Source organism: Larus michahellis, chromosome 6 (assembly GCF_964199755.1).
Source record: "Larus michahellis chromosome 6, bLarMic1.1, whole genome shotgun sequence".
Lineage (NCBI taxonomy): Eukaryota > Metazoa > Chordata > Aves > Charadriiformes > Laridae > Larus > Larus michahellis.
The window spans coordinates 29,914-52,599 of NC_133901.1; the positions used below are offsets into that span (position 1 = coordinate 29,914).

Genomic DNA, 22,686 nt, shown 5'->3' on the forward strand with positions numbered 1-22,686 from the left:
ATGAGGAAGGCACGGGGGGCGCGGGAGGGCACCGCCGGCCGCCCCAGGGCTCGGCCCCTCTTCCAGCTCCCCGGCCCGGCCCCGCCGACGCGCCCCCCCCCCGCAGCGCGGTACTCACGGCGGGGCCGTCGGCCGTGGTGTAGCGGACGATGATCTGGAAGGGCTGGTGCGGCTGGAGGGCGGCGGGCAGGGAGACGGTGAGGGACGAGCCGTAGTCGGTGAAGGGGTCCACCCTGAAGCCGAGCGGGCAGGCGGCGCAGGGCGACTGGGCGAAGAGGGGCAGCGGCGGCGGCGGCTCGGCGGCGGGCGGGGGGCTGGCGGGCGGCTCCCCCGGGGGCGCGGCGGCGGCAGGCAGCGGTCCGGCGGCGATGCAGGGCGCCGAGAGGAAGGTGGCGGTGGAGGGCGGGCTGGCGGCGCAGGGCGGCGCGCAGGGCGGCGGCGGCAGCGGGCAGGGCGGCGGGGGCAGCGGGGCCGGGGCGGCGGCGGCGGCCTCGGCGGGCGAGAAGGCGAAGGAGCAGGGCGCTTCCCCCGCCGCGGCGCGGCGGTAGGCGGCCGAGAGGACGTGGAGGGCCGGGTGGACGTCCAGCACCAGGGCGCGGGGCTGCGGCCGCAGGGCGCAGAGCTCCAGCACCAGGCAGCCCGCCAGCGCCCGCGCGTCGGGCCGCAGCTCCAGCCCCAGGTGCAGGTGGCGGAGGCTGAAGAGCTGCGAGCTGGAGGCCGACGCCACGTCCGGCGGCGGCTCGGGAGGAGGCGGCGGGGCCGGCGGCGCCTCCGGCCCTGCCGCGGACCCCTTACGGCAGCAGCACAGGCCGGGCGGCCGCGGAGCCGGAGCCGCCATGGAGCGGAGGAGGCGGAGGCGGCGGCTGCTATGTGAAATCCATGGGCGGGCGGGGAGGGGAGGGAGGCCCCGGCGGCCGGAGCGGCCGGGGCGGGGAGGGCGGTGGGGGGGGAAAGGGCCGCGCAGGCCCCGCGCGGCACCGGCCGAGGGAGCGCAGGGTCCGGGCCCGGAACAGCCGGCAGCGGGCGCGCCCGCCAGGGGGCGCCACGCAGAGGGGCGCACGAGGGCAGCCCCGCCCCCCCTCCCGCCCGGACGACAGTTGCGCGCGCAGCGGGGGGCGTCCGCGCGTGCCGCGTGCCGGGCGGTCCGGCCGCCCCGCCCCCGACTGCCCCGGGCCCCCCGGCACCGACACCCCGCTGCCGCCGCGCAGGTCGCTGCCGGCCAGCCCCGCCCCCGCCGGAACGATTCACTGTCGCCTTCCCCGTCTCCAGCAGAAAGAGCCCCGAACCGCCGCGCCCCGCAGGAACCCGCACCCCCCCGGTGCCTATTTCAGCTCCCCCTCCCCAGTCCGCGCTCCCCCGCAGTGTCCCTCCGCCGGCACCCCGGGTCTCGCCCCCCGCCCTCCTCGGCTGCCCCCGGGGCCCGCTCAGACACGAGGCGCTCGGCGGCCGGGCACACGCCGTCCGCTGCCGCTTTTACATCGGAACGGGCAGAAACCACCCGATGATCATTTTTATGCACCCGCTCGTTTCTCCGACGGGCACCGGCAAGAGACGGGGGCTGCGGGAGTGACCGTGATCCGAACTCCTCGTGGTACCCACGTGCGACACTCATGTCGGGTACTTTTGGGTATTTTCACTGTTAGGCTTTGCCTACCTGAGCCACCCGATGAGTCTCCCAGGCACATCTTTTGGATGACGCAGGAACTTTTATTACACGGTTGTGGGTTTAATGAACCCACAGGGGTACATTGTAAAAGCCTCACAAGCCTGACAGCAGCGTCTGCACCAGGTTCCAGTCGAGTTTCCACTCTGTCACACTCGAGGCAGAAACCGTGGCCCCAGCACAACGTGGCTGCTGTCTCCAGCTGAACCCAGAGTAAAACAAGTCACAGTATTATCCTAGACTGACCTGAAGCTGGGACTATGAAGCAAACCTTTGTGCAATTACTTATAGGTAGTAAAACACACACTCCAGTTGCAGTAAAAAAAAAAAATATGACAAGGCAGCATTCAGGAAAGCTCTTTGGTGGAGGAGGGCGTTACGGCCACCCTGCATCTTTTCAGCGTGTTCTTTTGAAGCATCTTCAAGAAGCAAATTTTGTCTTCACCCAATCCCCTTCTAACTAAGAGAAACTTTTTGTCCTCCCACCTTTTCTCTCCGCACCCTCCTTTTATAAATCAGATTTTCTGCATTTATCCTTTCCTTCCAGTACCTTCTCTCACTCATACCATTTGCCTTTTGAAATAATTGTGCTATCTCAAACTTTGTTCCCGGTGATGTACTAAGACTGCTTATCTCCGTCTGGCTTTCACCTAGCAGTAATACACAGAACACAGCCCCAGCAACCTCGGGACGTGACCCTGCAGGATCTTCACCGCAGGTAATGGCAGAGTCCCCTCAGCACAACTTCAGGGCCTGACTTTGGGCCTAATTACCTCCATCCAGCTGCACGTTAACTCCATTGGGTAACATTAGAAGAATCCTACCTGCGTTTTGATTGAAGTCCCAAGCAAGTACAATGTTTCCACTCACCAGGAAGAGGAGATGAGCAGGAACAGGTTCTCTCTGAGTCTCTAACCTTAGGACAATGAATCGGGACCATCTGCACTCTGGATTTGGACCGAATAACCAAAACTGATGCAACTGAAATTCCTGAGGGTAATACAGCAATCCAGTTATCCCAGGCAAATCTCTCTCCAGTTGCACAGCTGTTGGTCTTGGGCCACAGCCTTTGCTGTACACTACGGAGGATGTGTTATCTCCGTGCTATTTTGGGTAGGGTCTTTTTAAGGAAAGCCTCCATCCGAATCTCAGTCTTATTCTACTCCTCGCAGGATGAAGTCTCCTCCGGGATATTGCACTAAATTCTAAAGCACGATCCAGTTCCTGAAAATTCCCATCATCATCAGCCTCTTGTAGAATGCTTCAAAGATACAGATATTTCAGTCTGGTTTGTAAATGCTGATGCTTCTTCCTTCCACTTCAGTGACAGGGCCCTGGGCCAGGCCTCAGCTTGCTCCTGTGGTTCAGGACGAACGCCAGTAACAGAATTACTGCTACCCATGCGAGAAGCAATACTTCTGTACTGTCTGTGAGACAAGCGCCAAATGAAGCAGATAAGCGATTATAGCAGAAAGAACGTTTCCCTCTGGCAGTCTGTCTCCTTAATTCCAAAGTAACAATGCCGGCACTAAGGTTTAACAAAACGGTTGAGCTAATCCCTGCTGCCCGCAGGTGGCTGTTTGCCTGCTCCACCGCAGGCCCCTGTTTGACACCTCGTTGAGCCACTTCAGCTCGCTGAAGCAGCAGGGAAGCGTTCACCTCTTTAGGAGAGCGTAACTGGGAAGCAGCAGTCTGATGCAGGGGATCCCGAGCGCGGTTTCCTCGCGCACCTATGCTAGCGTTACAGTTCGCACCTACTGAAAAGAGCAGCCCCACTTCACCTCCCTTCCAGGTGTGCCTTCCTGTCTCCTTCTTGTGCAGCATTCCTGCTTTTGGAGGGTGAACTTTCTGCAAGTTAGCTTTCTGAACTGGGTCACTGCTGGACCAGGCAAGAGCCACTGCTGGCATCGGGACAGTGGAAGGAACTCCCAGCCTGGAAGAAGAAGGAGGACAAGATCAGGACGGCTCCCTTTTAGCCCAGACTGCCATTAGCTCAGCATTAGCTGCCAAATGAAGCCGTGCTCTGACCCCAGTGGCACGTGAGAATTAGGTACATTAGCCCTTTTTCTTCAAGGGAAATACTGAAGTTTGTGGGGTAAACTCAGTTCTGCAGGGCCCAAGACAATCCTGTCCTTGACAGAGCCGCACGTGACAACTGACTGAGCTGTTTTAAACACAGTCTTAGGCAGATGCATTTCCCCTTAAGGTGTTCAGCCTTCATCTTCACATTCTACCCAGCTCTGCTTTTAGGGAGGAAGCAGGGCGTTCATTACCTCTTTGGCCTGTCACCCCTGCTCCCTCATGACTCTCCCCGGTTTCTTTTTGTCCTCAAGTTTCTGAGAAAAAAGAACCCCCCACTTAGCTGGGTGTTCTTTGGAGAGAGGCCTACCACTTCTCCCTGTCCTAACCACAACATACAGACACTCCGCTCCTCCCATCGAGTAACGCTGAACAAAGCAGTGGCCAGTCCCTGACAGAGTACTTTTGGGCGCAGGCCTGTGACCAGGGTAAGATCTGTGCTAGTTAATGCTTGCTTGGGAAAAAAACTTCCTAAAGAATAACTACAACAAACGATGCTTTATGTGCTGCTATCTCCAAGCTGCAGTCTAAGCTCTGTTAATGTGTGATTTGCCTGTGGTATCGGTAGATAGAAATGCTTGTTGCTGTGACTTTGCAATCATGTCACATTATAAACAGTAATGCTTGCCGGTAAAGAAAGTGGAAAAATCTGAGCCTAGGAAGGATCTTCTGTATTCCATCTGACCTCCCCCCGTGCTACTTGACTTGAATACATGCATTATAAATTATTGCTGCCTGTACTACTCAACACAAACATGCATATATTGCAAGCCACTCCCATGCTGTAGGGCACAAAAATTGTGCACTACACCTTTAAAGAAACGCTTCCACTCTGAAGGAAGATAGATCAGTCCACAATGCATAGACAAGTAAAAAAATAAAAGAACCAGCCTGCAAAAACCGTCTTCCAGGGCTCAAAAAGGTGAGAAGTGATTTATTGCCCAAAACAAACCACTTAAGTCAATAAAATTTACAAAACCCAAAATAGTTTTATTTACTTTTCAGATTTCTGCCTCCATGAGACATTTTGCAAACATGCTAAGGCTACAAAATGTCCAAGTTGACAAAGACATGCAACGCTGACCATTCAATAAGTCACGGCTACTATAGGAGCGGACCGTGCCCACCTGGGCCACAGGTCCCGTAAAACAGGGATGGTGTACAGTGATCACGGCAACGTACTACGCAGGACCTAGTAACCTGAGGTAGGTCTCTTTACAGTAAGAAAACTATGTCCTACACCAGTGTTACATCCTGATCAACAGGAACCTGCTTACAGTTCCAGAAGACCTGGGGTTGGGGACTGTTTCCTTAACGAGTGTGCAATAAAGAAACAGGAAATATTGATGTTGTTCAACCTTAGTATAAGTGAGCAGAACAAAGAGTTAGTGTGACCCGTGCCAGTGAAAGCCATTGAGGAGTGGCAGCTTCAAGATAAAGGAGTCAGTCAGCTGAAGCAACTCTGAAAAGGCTTTCCCGCTAGCATACAGGGTATGATTTGAACCTTACGATTAATTTATTACAGATCATTTCATGAACAGTTAGGTTTTGGTTGTGTTAGATCAGCGAAGCAGGAAGAGCTTGGGCTTGCTTGCATTAAAATAAACCTTGCTGATACAGTAAGAAATACCGTATCAGGACACTGAGAAAATATGAGGCCTTATTGTGACCCAGAAGTGGTTCTCCACTCAGGAGATCACTAAAAACCCTGCTTTGGGAAAGCATCATGGGAAGCAGCAGCCGCCGCCGTGGTGAACACTAGCGATGCTCCAAATAGCTTTGATAAGTTACAATGCGATAGAGTTACACCACAGAGCTCTTCTCCCCTGCGCTAGACGACAAAGATGTGACAATAAAGGACACTATTGCAAAGCTTCACTTCCACTCAAGACACACAGAAAATCCAGCGCTAGGAAAAGACCAACTGTAAAAGACAAAATGGTGTCTGATACAGTCCGATAACAAAGCCAGATCTCTGGTACCGTAAACTGTACAAAAATGATAGAAAAGAATATGCACTGTTATTAATACAGTGCTTATTTTAATATAAAATAAACAGCTTACATTTCCACTGTAAATATAGGCTATATACAGAATTATGTATAGATATAGCTACATGTATAAAGCTTCATTATAGGCCTCTGATACATTTATAACTATGGCTCCCTGAGCCATTTGTAGAGTGCATTTAATAACAAAAAATTAGTAATATGATTATGGAATAAATACAATAATAAAAACATGAAGAATTCTTCTGACGCAGTTTTAAAAATCTCTCTGGCTTGACACATTGTGCTAAAAATTAAAAGATGAAAAGGCAATAATCTGCTCGAAGGAGGAAGAGGAAGAAGAGCTGGCCTGCCACAGGCAGAGAGTGTAGCTCTCCAAAATTAAAGTGACTTTGCCCTGAATTTTAGCCCTTGACAGCAACCTTGTTCTCCGCAGCAGCAAACATAGCATAGAAGCGCGAGTTCTCATTGGCCAGAAGGGCAGACGGCGTGTCGAATTCCACTACCTAAAAGCAAACAAGGCAGATAAAGTATGTCAGTAAAATCCAGCAGAAAATGGATTCCCACCCCTTGGACTTGTGACACAGCAGTGAAGAAGCCAAAGCATGGCAGTAATCTTTAGATGAGACAACAGGCACTGAAAGTATGTGCAGTTATGCATAAATACCGTAACTTGGGATGCTTCAAACCAGCTCAGACAAACGCTGGAACTACCCATCAGGCAGCAACCTCTGGGGGCTCTGGCAAGCAGAGGCAGATGCTATGGGCTTCTGCCTTCTCTACCTTTAAGAGTCTTGCCAAATGTTCTTACGCTAGATTTAACTATTTATGGCTCCCACACGGAAGCCTGAGAAGTGGGTGAAGTATCTCTCATATGCCTGTTTGATAGCACATAGCTTCATGAAAAGTAATGGGAAACTGCCACTGAGCCCCAGCAAAGATGCTTACGTTATTACCCACCTGAGAATTAACCTACAAATGGAGTTTTAAAAACATTTTTTTAAAGAGAGACTGTTAGTCTATAGTACTTTCTTGGAACATAAAAGAAGTTTTGCCCTCTTTGATCTTGTCGTGGTCAGACAATAACTGATTCTGTTGGATTCTATTATTACCAAAGATGTGAATGAACACAGAGGATTTTCCGCCCTGCAATACCAGCTGTTGTTCCTTCGGTTCGGCATGCACACGTGGCACCACCAGACTGCAACAGGAACTGCAGCCACAAAAGTCGTTCTGCTTACCTGTCCTTGCATTAGCACCATGATCCGATCACAGCCCAGTACCGTGTGCAGGCGATGAGCAATTGTTAACATAGTGCAGTCTGCAAATGCTTCTCTGATAGTCTCCTGAATCAGTAAGTCTGTCTCTGTGTCCATAGCAGCTGTTGCTTCATCCAGTATCAAAATCTGAAAGCAGCACATAAGCCTGGCTGTTACGCATAGTAACTCTTTCCCTCCCTGAACATAAAAATATGTAGAGCGGGCAGAATTACCATGATCAAGAGTTGTCACAACTGGCAATCACTACAGAGCTGCAGTCACAAAGGTAGCTTTCACAAGCACCCTTTCAGTTTTCTTTACGCAATTGCCTTCAACAGTTACCCTATGGATCACACTTGCATTTTATGGTCACATCCTACAGTCACAAGATGTTTGGGTTCTGACCTGGGCCTCAAGTTTCCACCACTTTCAGTTTTACATTCAGCAGCTAAATCTCAAATAGAATTTTTACTGGTAAACTAATCTGACGCATCCTTGGTGGTGACAGTTCCTTCTGGAATGAGTCAATACTGACTAGACTTAGTAGCTTTCTTACGCTGGAAAGAATTACCATTCCTCTCGGACTCAAACGTAAACTGATTTGGAGCGGTCTCTTGTCAAAGCTAAGCTAGACTTGGTTTGTGCAGGTACTGCAGAGAGCGCCGTAACTTCTGCTGAGTAGTCTTGCCTTTAAAACAGATGCAGAGGGAACCTTAAAATATGATATGCAATGTCTAAGAAAAAAGGATGCTAAAATCAGAGTCCTGGTCAATCTCAATCCAAATGTCCTTTCTCACTGTCATTATTTGTCTTCCATTCCTGCAAAACCCTTAACTTCGCTGGTACGGCATGGTCCCAAATTCCACTTGGAGGCTACATTTTAGTGAACACCACGTAGAAGGAAAATACTTGGCTGACATTTACAAAAAGGTGGAAGGAGGAAAGAATCTGATGCTCCACAGTAACAGGACACTCTGAATAAATGATTAGGCCAGTCCGACACACTATTATTAACACTAGCAAGCAACATCTTTCTGCAGCTGGCTATGGATGTCTTTCTAGTTGTTCTAACCCTACACCATCTGTGGGCTGCGATAACTGTTGGTGTGATTCCTCTGGCAGATAGAATGATTCTGGCACAAAAAAGGTTTGCTCAATGCTATCGGTTTGCTGTCTCTAGCTCTTTCTCTCACCACTATGCTCACCTTGCAACGACGCAGTAGAGCTCTAGCTATGCACAGCAACTGTCTCTCTCCAACTGAGAAGTTTTCCCCATTTTCCATCACTTCTGAGTCAAGTTTCATAGGCAGCTGGGCAACCTGCGTGGTAAAGAAGAGGCAAAAATCTTAAAGCATCACACAGACTTTTTGTATCTCCATGGCGTGAGACAATCCGTTCCTCCTCCTGCAAATCCAATTTTGCCCATGTTCCAAAATATCCATCACAGTTTGCTGACCATCTCTCCCTCTCTCTGTTGGGGAAATTAGCAACAAGCAGCTAATGCTAAAACAACAATACGACATCAGACCTACTCAGTCTGGTTGAATTGCCCATGACTCGGTGATAGCTCCTGAGACCGTTACTAGTCGTTAACCCAGAAGAGCTACACCCTCTCAGTAAGCAACTTTAGAATGACTTAAGTACAAAATACATGGCTTCTAGAAGTAAGTGTGCCATGTACAAAATCATACCACCACGAATACAGATCTCCTGACAGTCTTTCTCAACCAAGAGAAAAGAGTGAAGCTAGTCCCTGCAGGAATTTCTACAGCATCCATTCTATAGCCACACATGCCACCTGACTTACAAGAAAAGAAGACCTGGAAATGTCATGGCAGTGAGACTTGCTGCAGAGAGCCTCACAAAGGGCAGATTTTAAGGTCAGTATAAATATGCACGCGTGACATTTACGCTCACAAATGTAAATGCAGAATGCACACCGAAGGCACACATAGAAAAATATCACGTGAAATTCTGTAACACCCTAGGAGTCCCTGTGATGAGGCAACACTCTGCTATGCTATATACTAAAAAAGTAAACATCCAAAATATGGCACATTCTCCAAAAATTCAGTCTCATTACTAGAAATAAAGCATAACCAATAAGGGAAATAATTCCAAAGAAAAAGCTTTATCTAAAGGCCTCTGAAGCAGCTATTGACAGAACATGTAGGTTTGAAAGCCAGAACACAAACGTGTATCTCATAGGGCAGATAATACTTACACACTCCTTCATGTGAGTCCTTTCCAAAGCATCCCAGATTTGTTCCTCACTGTACTGATTGAAAGGATCCAAGTTTGATCTGGAGGGGGAAGCAGAAAACATAACCAGAATTTTTATTCAGCAATGAATAGCAAAACAGCAGCAGGCTAATTCATCCGGATGGATGATTCCATCTATCCTTCCACCAACAGAATTTCCTTGCCAAGGAAATAGGATGCTCCCGGCACACTAGGGTTAGAGTACCCAAAGAACAAAAAGAGTAGAGATGAAAGACAAAGATACAAAAACTAAACGGAAAGCAAAACTTTTGTAAAGGATAATTACATCCAGTTCTGCACCGGGCCAGCTAAAATAATTTAGCTGTGCTTTTTTTGTTTCAAAAACAGAGAACGGAAGCTAGGATGCCTGAGAACTAACATCTCACCAGGCACCTATCTGAGTTCAAGTATAAGCCGGTAGCCCTCTTTTCCTTTCTTGACTTCTTTTAGCGTCACTAACCTCACAGTGCCACTGAATAGCACAGGTTCCTGAGGAATGATTGAGAGTTTGCTGCGAAGATCTGCCAAACCAATGTCATTTATTTTCACGCCATCAATTTTAATGCAGCCTCCCGACAGTTCAACCAGACGAAAGAGTGCCATTCCAAGGGAAGACTTGCCTAAAAATGAGACAGGAAAAACCAATACTAGTGTTTCTACAATCACAGCAGCTTTGAGATGAGAAAGCACTTTAAAAGCTGTCCATGCATAAGAAAAGTGTTTTAAAATGCCATAAAGTCCTGGCAAATGATACTGGTAAATGCTGAGATTCAGTATTTAAACTTCTAGCAATTGTAGAGGCAGTTCCTAATCTCTTCTCACAGAGCCACCCCTGCAGTGGCACCCCACCCCTGCTACTGAAACCTTGCCACATAAACCCAATACAGCAATATTAATTGCTTATTTGGAAACCACATTTTGGAGCTGGTCTAAGTCATCTCACAAACAGGGGGTTTGATTCTTCACATTACAGATTCCTGAGATAGAGACAAACCTGTCTGCAGCATCAGTACAGAAAACTTCAAAAGTCAAACGAACTGCAATGAGCATTCCGTGCTGATAAGTGGCTGGGGGTGTTAAACATTATGAGCACACTGGCTCAGGCATAGCAGGATATCCCTCTACTTTAACACGTTTTCATTATTGTTTACAGGGATCCTACTTACGTATGCACATGAACAGAATCCACCACTGACAGACCACTGGAACACTCTTGTGCAATTAACGATTTATTCAAACACAGAGAAGACAGAGGAGAACCAACACGACTGCCCCACTCTATTCCATTTTCATTCTGTGAAAGTAGTAATTTAACTCTGCTTAGTGTTTTTCCTTACCTGAGCCTGTCCTTCCCACAATTCCAATCTTTTCCTTCGGTTTGATAGTAAAGGACACTTTTTTAAGTACTAGAGGGAGGTTCTCTCGGTACCGCATCTCTGCATTTTCAAAAACAACTTCACCTTCCTGTGGCCAGTCCGGAGGAGGAGTTTTATTCTTAATTCGAGCAGGAGCTTCCAGGGACAGTGTCTTTAAAACAAAACCAGAAGTTCCGTTTCCAGTAAACAAAATACCAGAAAGGAAAATTATCAGTTGCAGCTTTCAGCAGGAGTTCTTCCCTGCAGACTCGGCCCATATCAGTTTATGGCAGTTTTATGATGAGCTGTGTGGCTGGATGCGGGCCCAGTGGTTCAGAAGTTTGCTGTGTTATATTGACCACACTCCTATTCCCCTCCTGTCGCCTCAATAGTGACATTGGTCCTTCTACACAACAATGTTTTTCACCAACAGAATTCAAAAATATATTTTAGGCCTATTTATGAGCACAGTCCTATTGAGTTCTGTGTCACTCCAAAGCCCAGATGCTTCTGGATGCAAAATCTGCTGTATTTCTGTCTCATTCGCTATGCCATGCCAAGGTCACCTCTGCCGATTCTGACACAGAAGAGAATGTCCATGTGACGCATTGTACAAACGCTATCCGCCTCCTCCTCCTCCCCTGTTCCATTAAATCCCCGAGTCAGTCATGCCCCTTCCAGCTTGCTCACTTTTTCGCTATTTTACTCTGCCCCTTAGTAGGTCCCTCACTAAGCAGTTCACAGATCACACAGAAAAGCAGAACCTCCAAAAACCAAACATGTGCCTTTATAGCATGTTTAGAATGAAGTCAAGGTCACTTTCCCATATTTGTCACAAGTAGCCTCAGAGAATGGCAGAAATCCTGTCGCGGGATTCATCTCGTGTAACTCTAAACACATACGAAGTGAGAATCTCCAACTGACCCAGGCCCTGTCATCTCCTTTATAGTCACTACAAAGAAGCTAGCGTTTCTGGAGTGTGATTTTTCTCATTCTAATATAAACACTTAGAATAGGTGATAAATTGCCCTCTAGAGATAGCTATTTCCTACACTGACTATAGAGAGATCCCACAGGGACTATGTCCGTTGTGGACATCTGCAACATCTAGTTAGACGCAGATTAATTGTACCCCAAGGGTTTAGAAAAACAGCAGCAATCTTCTACAGTAGTACTCCAGTTCTTTGAGCTTAGTGCTCCTGACACCAACCTTGGAGCCCACACTGAAAGACGCCAAGCCTGGGGCTCGGTAAGACACAGAACCTGCATGGTTTCACTGCTCACCCACCCCTTCGCTTCAGATTCAACCTAGTTTTACGTTTTCACAATAAAGTGGCCGTCTAGCAATCCAAATAGGAAAAGTCACAGAAAGTATTGCTTAACAGCGAAATAAAATGATAGACAGTAACTTAAAAAAAAACCATAAAACCCAAAAAAACCCCAACCAACAAAACAACTATAACAGTAACTTAAAAAACCAACAACTATAGGTTTTGCCACTGGAGTGACAGTGATAAACCCAGCTCAGCCTAGTGAGAGATACCAGGCAGTATTTAGCACACAGTTCTCAGCTTGTGTGGTCACCAAGTCTCCCGTACACAGAAATTTTCTACTTAGATGTCGCAAAAGGATGGGGGGAGTGGGAAGTTTTAATTTATTTTTTTTTCTTCAGTATTAAATCCACAGGCTTAGAAAAGGTCAACAAATATCAGCTACTACATAGCCCAGACTTATCACATATATACATATGTCCCTGCAAAGTTCAGAGGGAATGTGCATTATGTATTAAGTGAAGAAGCCTTTCACCTCCAAGACCAGACCCAGTAGAAGGCTTTCTCCTGGCCACGCTTTCCCCACTGACCTACACCCAGTTCTGCACACACAAATCCTAGTTATGAAGAAAGAGTTACAGATAATCAGAGCAATCAGGGCAGCTTGCTAAGCATTTAGCCTGGCACATTTCTCATGTTTAGCCTAGCACATTTCTCATGTTTGCAATAAGAGCAATTCCTTGACTTTTTAAGCATACAGAAATATGTTAGATAAGATAGCTGTGGAAAAAGAAGTAGACTTACTAGGATGAAGCAGAGTTACAAGTAGATAAAGTAACAAACCGTTATCTGTGTTTAAATGAAGGAGTTCCATTAGGTTTAGAATTAAGGTTGCCAGAACACCATCCTTTTACTGTAAAATATTGTATTCAATTCCCTGTTACCCCTTTCACAGACTCCACTCTTTACTGAGAACGTCAGCAAATTTTCAATATCCTTCAGTGATGCCAGATAAGCGATGCCTGTAAGTGTAGTTACCTAGCAGCTCTTGTGCCAATGCTTACATACATGCTTCCTAAAACAAATTCATTCTGAAGTATTACAGGACATGCATTAATGTGTTTGCAAGATCAGAAAAGTGCATTCTGTGCTAAGGCAGACTATGGCTGACTTTCTCTTCTCTTATGCCAACAAAATAATAAGCAACAAGAAATTTTACAACAAGCAGCTGAATGTATTCCTGTCCTACCTTGATATAGTGATCAATCCTCTCCACTGAGGTGAAGCGAGCTTCTGTCTCTGAAGCAAGTCTGACTGTAAACTGGAATAACCCTGTTAACTGGAGTGATGGGAGAAAACAAATTTAGAGAGCTGTGATTTAGTACTGAATTAAGAGATGAACCTAAAGGATAGTGTGGCCAGCAGGACTAGGGAAGTGACTGTCCCCCTGTACTTGGCACTGGTGAGGCTGCACCTCAAATACTGTGTCCAGTTTTGGGCCCTTCACTGCAGGAGGGACATTGAAGTGCTGGAGCGGGTCCAGAAAGGGTAGCAGAGCTGCTGATGGGTCTGGAGCACAAGTCTTGTGAGGAGCGGCTAAGGGAGCTGGGAGTGTTCAGCCTGGAGAAAAGGGGTCTGAGGGGAGACCTTCTCGCTCTCTGCAGCTCCCTGAAAGGAGGGGGCAGCCAGGGGGAGTCGGGCTCTGCTCCCAAGGAACAGGCAATGGGACAAGAGGAAACGGCCTCAAGTTGCACCAGGGGAGGTTTAGGATGGATATTAGGAAAAATTTCTTCACCAAAAAGGTCTTCAAACATTGGAAAAGGCTGACCAGGGAAGTGGTGGAGTCACCATCCCTGGAGGTGTTTCAAAGACGTGTCTATGTGGTGCTCAGGGACGTGGTTTGGTGGTGAACTTGGCAGTGTTAGGTTAATGGTTGGACTCAATCTTAAAGGTCCTTTCCAACCTAAACGATTCTCTGATACTTGATACAAGTACTCTTGCCATTGGAGAGTGGCTACACAGCTAAGGCGCACAAGGCAAGTTAATTTTAGTTACTAGTTAATTTTAAAATAACTGTAATTTATTAAGCACTTCGAAAGCCAAAAGTTTAGGAAGGCTTCCCACAAACAACAGCTTTAAACATTAGCCGTCTAAGTTTTGTAATTTCACCTTACTACCACCGGGAGGTAGAAGAGGCCAAACAACAGCTCTAGTAGCAAGTATTCTGAGCTGAAGTCTTTCCTGACCCCCACAGCTGCAACACTGCATGCTGTCCGCTGCAAAAACATACTGCAGGCAACACGTTAAGACATCAGTTTGGTAGATGTCTGATGTACCACCGGTCCAATTTCTTCAAACATCCAGGAAAATTGCAATATGCAGCATACGAAGAGCCTCACAGAGTTTCTATTTCATCATTTAAAAAAAGGCAGCTCCACAACACAAATAGCCTTAAGCACCTAGCTCCTCATAATTTGTAATTTGGCTGCTAGCAAAAGGTCCTGACTCTGAATTGCTTTCCCTCCATTACCAAAAGGGGTAAACAGTATCTTTTTCCATCCTAGTGCATTAAGGAAAGTTTTCAGCGGTGTGTTACTTTTACTTACTAGCAATAACTACATTAAATGAGAAATTAAATATTACAGTATGTGGACATACTCACCTGCACAGCATATGAGATAGCCAGTCCCGCATAGGCAGGAGGAATCTGGCCATGCATTAAGACAATCATAAGGCCAGTGGTTGTGATAAGAGCAATGCTGATAACGTCCAGCCGTACAGCCAGCCAGCGCATTGCACAGCTGAACAGGTAAAACGGTGCCTGATTGTCATCTAGCAGCTCCTGATACCTGAAACAAATACAGGAAAAGTTAGTAGACCTCCATGAGCCTGATCTACAAATAGCAGAGCTACCTTAAACCCCTGTTCCAGCATCAGAATTCAGGGTGGGAAGACTAGTACGTCACTGACATAAAGACTCAAACTAGGCCACAAAAGCAGGGTTTACAAGCTTTCCCGAATAACGTCAGATATCTACTTAGCTCAAACTCTTGGAAGTCAAATTACCAAGATTCTGTGTACACCAGTGAATTATATTGGGGTGAATAAAAATTCAGGGACATGACACACACCTTCACTACAACTTCACCTATGCAAAGGACCTCCCAGAGGATGCTTGATGGCTACAAATTACTCAACAGGTAACAGCAGCCATGCTTCGGAATATGCACAAAATATGTGCTATTTTATACACAAGTGTAAAAGTAAAGTTACATTAAGTTTTGACAGGACTGGTGACACTAATTAAAGCACATCAATAACCATTTGATTTACAATCCTGACACTGCGAGGCTGGGAAAGTATATTTAAGGGGAGACACTTGAGAGATTTGCAAAGCCAGTACCTAGATTTTCAGATCATGCAATTCAGTTTTACACCAACCACTGTTGCACAGTGTGCGCAGTACCTTTGTGCTCTAGCACCAGCAGTGCTAAGGGACTGCTATTTTCACCTCTGCAAATTTTCATCTAAGCTGGCGTAGCAGTGTCTTTCCAGAGCTTCTGTGGCAATTTTGCCTGTGCTCTCACGCTGTTGGTCTCATGACCTTGCACCTGCAAAACCCTGATATTGTTATGGCAGGTTCTCATGGGAAGCAACTACCACTCACATGAGAAATGTTTCACTCTTCCTCCCTAACATTTGTTTTGCAGATTTTACTTTACGCTAGAGAATGACAAGTATCGTGCACATCATGGCTAACAATCAAATACTTGATAAATGCTATCCAACCATACATGTGCAGAGACTAACAGCCCATCAATATGCACACCGAGGTTTTGCTAATGCCATTACAAGGAGAAATGACCAATAGAAAGTATGAGCAGGACCTGATGAAAAGCATACACTACTAGAGCAAAAGTATGGCCAAAAAGTTTCCCTCACCAACATCATCGCCGCCTGCTGCACTGCAGAGAACTCCAGAGGAGGGCATTCACCTGGGACTCCCTCACTGTCCTTCTCCATTGGCTACTGAGTTTCCCCTTTCCCTTCTCTTTCTCCCTCATATTTTCCCCGAAAGGTAACTTTCACTCTTAGAGCTAATGTACGCCATCAGCTGTAGACCCCATTAATACATCTTTCTGAATGTAAACCTATTGCACCCTGCCTTATGCTCCACCACTCTCAGATGGATATCCAGACTGACCTGTGCAGAAATTCCTGTCCTTTGTGGTAAGCATGGATTGTGGAGAGACCCTGTATGCTAGATGTAATATGAGACAGGAATGGAGACTGTGTGATGTTGTCCAGACGCTTGAGCTCTCGAATAAAGACTCTGGAAGGAAAGAATTACTTTTAAGTGACATGCACGACCACCATAAGCCAACCACTACATTGATGCATATATTCTTGAAGAACCCTATGGCCTTAATAACAGGTCAAAGTATCTCTACTTTTAGCCAAAGCAGCTGATGCACTTACCTAGATACAACATGCAGAACTGTGAATAGGACAACGAGAGGCCCAACTGCCACCAGGAACCAGGGAAAAACCCCAGAAATCACCCCCACACAGAAGAACACAAGGATGACATTCTGGATGAACATTTCTGCTTGAAATGGCAAACGAACATCAACTGGAAAAGACGGAGGGAAAAGAGGAAAATCTTGAGTACAGAAAGCTAAAACCACCTATATAGAGCAATTTAGTCCAGCTGTACGTCATCATTGAGAAGGACAGTGATTCCCCATGGCTTATTCAAATTAAAAATGTACATTTTCATTAGGGGTGCTTTTGTCTTCTGAGATGCCAGTAGTCTTTCCAAATATTCCTGTTTGCAGAAATAGCACTGATGCAACTCTGACCTAATTACCAGCTGCACTTAAACTTTGCCCTGATACTCTAGGTTCCCCCTGCATTGACTAAGAGTCCATATGCAGCCTGTAGGTACAAAAGCACCTCCGTATTTTCTTCTTTATAAGTGAATGGACAGACTTAAGATATCAGCTGCTTTCTAGGATTGTAACCCAGGTACGTCCCAATTCCTGCTTTGTCTATTACAAGTACACATTTAGCAATGGATATAGAGTACAATCACCCCAACAGCAAGAAGCTGTAGAGTATTAAGGAGTTAACTGGAAGATGTGAATGTGGGATCTGCAGCGCATACAGTGAGAGATACCTTCATCCATGTCTTTGGAAAACCTGTTGAGAATCCGCCCAGTGGGTGTAGTGTCAAAGAACTTCATGGGGCTGCGCAGAATCCTTCGAAAGAGCTCATCATGGAGCCTTGAGGATGCTCTGAGAGTTCCCTGATAATGCAGAAAACATTGCAGCATTATGAAAGGATGTTTGCCTTCCTGTCACTGATCCTCCCCTAGGCATCAAAATATTCTGCTCATTTTCTCTCTCCAACCATAAGGGTTGTTTTTTTTTCTTGCACTCTGTGCTTCCAACCAGTGGAAGAAAGCTATTAATTCGGAAAGAAGTTGAACAGAAAACATGGTGCAGCCCCAAGAGATGACTTACGGAAACCTCACAATCCGTGATCTGACTTCCTCTGGTTTAAAGTCTCTCTTGGGAGGTGACCAAAAGAACCACTGTGACAGCAATATGCAGAGGGGGAGGCAGGGGGTGGGGGAGGTAAGAAAAACAACAGCGTTGGCACATACCTTTACAAAGACAACACCACGAACAGCTTTCAGGATCAACATAACTGCCATAGACAGTGCATAGATGCCAGCATAGTAATGCATGTGAGGGTTATCTTTCATACTGTTGCTTATGACAGTATCATTTCCCAAAGTCACAGTGGTGTTCTGCAGAAAATTCAAGGTTTCAGTGAATAGTTAGTTAAGACAAGGATTAAGCATGTACCCATTACACGTGATAGAATTTAACTGTCCTCTGTCTCCTCCCACCATATTTGATATTTCTTCTTTAAATAAAGTACTACAATGATCTTTGAATACTTCGTAAAGTTTTCCCTAGCAGAGATACTGGCAGATGTGTAGCCCGTGGCCTTTTTCCTACAATATCTCTGAAAAAAATACAACAATACCTACTTCATTTGATTCCTAATCTCTCATTTCATGCTTATCCTTTCTTGTGTTCTTCTGAACAACGCCAGATACCACCACTCCTATTACACAGCAATATTCACCTTGTATAGGTTGTACGTTGTCTTCTTATCAAACACAGTTATTTTCTGCCAGTATGCAGTAATTTCTTTACTGTCACTCTTGTACATTCTCGTTCTCTTTTTAATTATTTTTATTTGTTTTTTTTAAGTATGTTTAAGGACCACATTGCTTATTTTAATATTGTTGGCCATCTGCACTTCATTATTTCCTCTCTGAAGTTAGTAGTTTGCTCACCCCGCCCAAAAAAACCCTGAATCTTGCAGTTATATTTGAATCTTTAAATGCAACAAGACTTGCAATCAAAGCCCCTAGAGTGCAAAAAGTCCCAAACCATCCCAGATCATCGCAGTCTTCAAAGCAGCTCCCAAAAGTCGTTTGGCTTAAAGCCATATACTTTGACAAGATTATCCCGTTCAATATAAGATCACATTGAAACAAAAACGAGCACGAAAATTAGTAATTCCTCCTGCAGCTTGTTGGCCCCCTTCACGTTTTCACTTCCTTTTCTCAGACTAACCAAGACAAGGAACAAGAGGGCAGTATAAAACCACATGAACTATTCTATCTTTCTTATTAGTGGAGCGCTCTTATTCTTGGAGATGAACTCTCTAGGGAGATCACCTCCTGGGGAACCTTACAACTTGCTTAAATTAGGAAGCACCTACTTGGTCTCACAGGACTGCTTGGCGTTATTCTAGGAGAGCAATCCCCCTGCCCGTTAGACACAACACAGTAGAAAAGCTATTTATCTTACTCCACTGCCTTGCTTGATCCAGAAACTCAGCCACCAGTTGCTAAAAGCTGTACTGCCCACATTCAGCACAAACAGTGCCATGATGACAAGGAAGGCAAAGGGGCCTCCAGCTGCCTGAATGTAGATACCATAAACAGACCAGGGGACAGAGCCTTTGCCTTTCTCTTCCACCTGGACCAACTGGCCTGTGAAACAAAAGAGGAGGGAGTGAGGAAAAGAAAGCTGTTCTGTGAAACTTCTGTAAGTTTGTGAACATATGTGAAACTACAGTCATTTTCAAACTGTACAAAGCACTTTCAGAAACAGAGACATTACTTAATATGTAGAACTCAATGGTTCAAACGCTTTTCGAAAAGTCACATTTCCTCTGCAGAATCATTCACATCATGGTATGTCTGAAAAAGCGTAGTCAGCACAGACTTAAATACTAGGCTGGTGTCAGCCTCACTATTGCTTTTTAAACCCTACTGAAGTTCAAAGTTAATATTAAACAGAGAACACCACAAAACAGAGGTCAGATCTTCCGATTCTTCGTATGTAAATGCTATGCCCTGCCTAGGACTGTGCGAGTACCGAAGTATACACATCGCCCTCTTAGGACAGGACGGAGAGGTGGTGTGGGAGACAGGGTACTACACGAGCTCCTTTGTGCCGATGGCATCTCACCAGCGGCAGCATGATTGAACTTAAAAACATTGTGCAGACACCCACATTTAATGAATTAATCAATGTCCTTTGCACACTGCCTGTGTCCTATCGACCATGCTGAGTGACCAGGACTCGAGACAGCTTTCAAAACCTGAGAGGTACATTCACAATAGACTTCGAAAGGATATGTTTTGAGCTTATTGGTGTATAAAATAATTACAGCCAGAAAACTGATTACATAGTTACCCTCTTCCTTCTTTACAACTTTCTCCTTCTTCACAGACCCTGTTTTAGTACTTTTATCCTGGGGTCTTTTCAGTGAACTGTTTGTGTTCTTCTTTATATTAATCTGCAGGAAAACAATGACACTAAACATACCAGAGTAATTTGCTTTGACATTTTCATATCTGAACACAAATTTTTTTTATAAGCTGCCTGCTAAGGACAAAGACTTTCAATAGCTTAGCATTCATACCAAGGAGGATATTAACTTCGCTATTATTACGGACAACTGCCAACTCCGGTGGATTCAATTCTCCTCCTTTATTAATCTGAACCGCTACCAATCTGTACTGGTAGTGCGCAAGGTTGATTTCCAGAATCAGTGACACTGCGAGCGTACGTGGTTGAGGAATGACGCACCTACTGCTGAGAAAAAGATACAACCCCCCTGTGCCTTGTAAAAATAACTCACGATTTTATTAAGAGGCTTTTTTTCCCCCCCAAACACCCTAGTAGTTCACTTAGGAAAGCTCTCATGAAATGTCTCTAAGGACGAAGTCTGGTTAACTTGGTCTTCCAGAAAACAAATGTCCAAACACTAAACCGCACACACAATTCCTGTTCTAAACCCAGCCATCTTCCCACAAGTGGAAATCGATACCTGTTCAGACACAGCCTACATTAACTGAAACCCCCTACCCACCATCTTCAGGGTCATTTTCCCACACTTTATGTGAGGAGAGACATCTCATACATGTCAAACCACAGAGAATCTAACTTTACCATCCATTTCTTCTTATCCCACAGGGAATGCAAATTAATGCTGCCTCCATGCGCTAGTGTTTGCAGAGAGACAGTGAAGGTCAGCCAAGCATGCAGACTGGAGAATCTCACGATAACTGCCATTACATTAATCTTAAAATGGCAGAACTGTGACCCTCGTGCCTTAAAAAGGATATGCAGAGTAATGCATTATATTCTTTTGCTTCTTTCACTAACAACTCACTTGAGAAAATTTCACCAAGCACCTTCTATATCTGCGTATTTATCACACAGTGCTACCTTTTCAGAAACTTTCTTTTTGTGTCTGCAACTTGTGAATAAGCGGCCTCTTGTCTCTTAAAAAATAAACTGCTGCTATGCTTTTAATCTCTTCTTACTAAGAGAAAACGCACACAAAACTTAAAGAAGTAGATCATCATCAAATAAAAAGCAGTAAAGTTGCTCAACTCCAAAGAATAATTTCAGGAAGCCAACAGGAGAAAGGTGGGAAACACTAAATTGCTGAAAATTTAAATTCATGTCCCACTGAATGGTTCCTGTTATTTTCTAGATTTACATTTTTTCCACTGACTAAAATACTAGCTCACAAATCCACATTTGCATTTACAGCGATTGTTTCATAACAGAAACAGTGTCAAGCAACATTTATTTTTTCTTCCTCAACGCCCACCAAAACAAAGCATTTGCAGTTACATTTCCAAAAGGCACATCTAACTTTCAACAAGTTATGTCACTTTTGCTGTGCGTCAGTCAAACCCTACATGAAAAAGTAACAAACCAGTAACAATTTTTTTAAACAAAGTTTGGTCCAGGTCTGTGCTAATTTGGAGGTAAATGAAGAAGCGAGGTGGACAATAAAGGAGACAATAGGCTGCCTGCTCTGAGCATCACCAGAGGAGACGATACATTACTCTCATGTTCAACTCATGAGCTCACTGGCAGCGCCCTCTCTACTATGCACCCCCTAAATATGAACTGTGACTGCAAATAAAAAGTGCTTACGAAGCATCAATTATTCTACATGAAATCTATCGGTCAGATCAACCTATGAACATCTGGAGCCATTTTCCAGTCTTCCAACTACGTCATCTGGTTCATCAGAAAAGTCAACATTCAGAGCACTTTAAAATAAACAAACAAGTACCTCAATATGTGGTGTTTCTCCCAGCTGTAGGTTATTAAAAATAGTTGCATAGTCCCCATTTAAATTCATCAGTTCCTCATGACTTCCCCGCTCAGTAATGCAGCCTTCTTTCATGAAGATCACTTCATCACAGTCCACAAGATACTGGAGAAAATGGCAGTGAGAACAAGTCTCTGTCATTATGTACAATAATCAAACACACTCCTACACAAACCTTTTCAGTAATATATAGACATTTGCACACAACACACCTCTTCCCATGTAACAGGCATCTGATTTTTAAAGGTCCTGCATCAACTAGAGCACCATGATTACTCTCTTTCTACGCAAATACAAAGTTTTTCCTTTCCATCAAAACCAATCTGTTATGGAAGACACAATTCAGGATACTTCAACACCGCAAATATTGATATACTAATTCCTATACACAGAAGGTGGCAAAAAAAATATCTCAGAATACATTAATTCTGATTTACTGACACGTAATTTAAGTGTTTTCTGATGTGATGAACTAGCTTTATAGCAAGTTAGTAAAAGTGGTTTTGAACAAGGTATTTATTTCTCTGGTAAATTTTCTTTAGACAAGTGTCACCAGTCCCAATCAGACACCAAGCAGCACTGGTATCAAATAAACAGACTCAGTGCATATTTGCAAACCTAGTTTGTAAACGTAAACCATGCATCCTATAGGCAGACAGGTTGTGCTGTAACACGTCAGGGCATAGAAATTTCCAGTATGAAGGCAACTGACTAAACAGCATTTCAAGAAAGTCCAAAAAAGAAAGTATGAGAGACGTAGTACCTGAAGCTGATGAGTGATGAAAAGGACAGTTTTTGACTTCAGGTGCTTCCTTATTGCACTGTTAAAAATGTGATTTCCAACATGAGCGTCTAAGGCACTAAGGGGATCATCAAGGATGTAAATGCTCCTGTCACTGTACAGGGCTCGAGCCAGACTGATTCTTTGACGCTGTCCTCCGCTCAGGTTAGCCCCTCGTTCACCAATCTGTACAGACACACACCCATTATTTCATTTCTACAGCATCGTGCAACACAGATATTCAGAGCTCAAGAGGTAACCAGAATGAAGTAGAGCA

At 45.3% G+C, this 22,686-nt stretch overlaps 1 protein-coding gene across 13 annotated transcripts in view; it reads right to left on the reverse strand.

The window, feature by feature from the left end:
- The window catches only part of ABCC5 (ATP binding cassette subfamily C member 5), a 71,308-nt gene that overhangs the window by 19,388 nt on the left and 29,234 nt on the right, over nt 1-22,686 (reverse strand). For 3 of the 13 annotated variants that reach the window (XM_074592088.1, XM_074592092.1, XM_074592091.1), the window contains 17 exons: nt 22,392-22,595; nt 21,590-21,733; nt 19,687-19,789; nt 18,793-18,977; nt 17,568-17,714; nt 17,078-17,207; nt 16,378-16,531; nt 16,103-16,231; nt 14,561-14,747; nt 13,148-13,237; nt 10,610-10,799; nt 9,733-9,892; nt 9,235-9,313; nt 8,216-8,329; nt 6,993-7,157; nt 6,174-6,257; nt 1,560-3,596 (listed from right to left, as the gene is read on the reverse strand). In XM_074592088.1, coding sequence (XP_074448189.1) covers nt 3,537-3,596; nt 6,174-6,257; nt 6,993-7,157; nt 8,216-8,329; nt 9,235-9,313; nt 9,733-9,892; nt 10,610-10,799; nt 13,148-13,237; nt 14,561-14,747; nt 16,103-16,231; nt 16,378-16,531; nt 17,078-17,207; nt 17,568-17,714; nt 18,793-18,977; nt 19,687-19,789; nt 21,590-21,733; nt 22,392-22,595 — 2,325 coding nt within the window. In that variant the 3' untranslated portion in view covers nt 1,560-3,536. Of the gene's footprint in view, nt 1-118; nt 1,106-1,540; nt 3,597-4,711; nt 6,258-6,992; nt 7,158-8,215; nt 8,330-9,234; nt 9,314-9,732; nt 9,893-10,609; nt 10,800-13,147; nt 13,238-14,560; nt 14,748-15,364; nt 15,503-16,102; nt 16,232-16,377; nt 16,532-17,077; nt 17,208-17,567; nt 17,715-18,792; nt 18,978-19,686; nt 19,790-21,589; nt 21,734-22,391; nt 22,596-22,686 lie in introns of those variants that run through there. The other 10 variants (XM_074592086.1, XM_074592087.1, XM_074592100.1 and 7 more) reach the window with 9 other exon arrangements.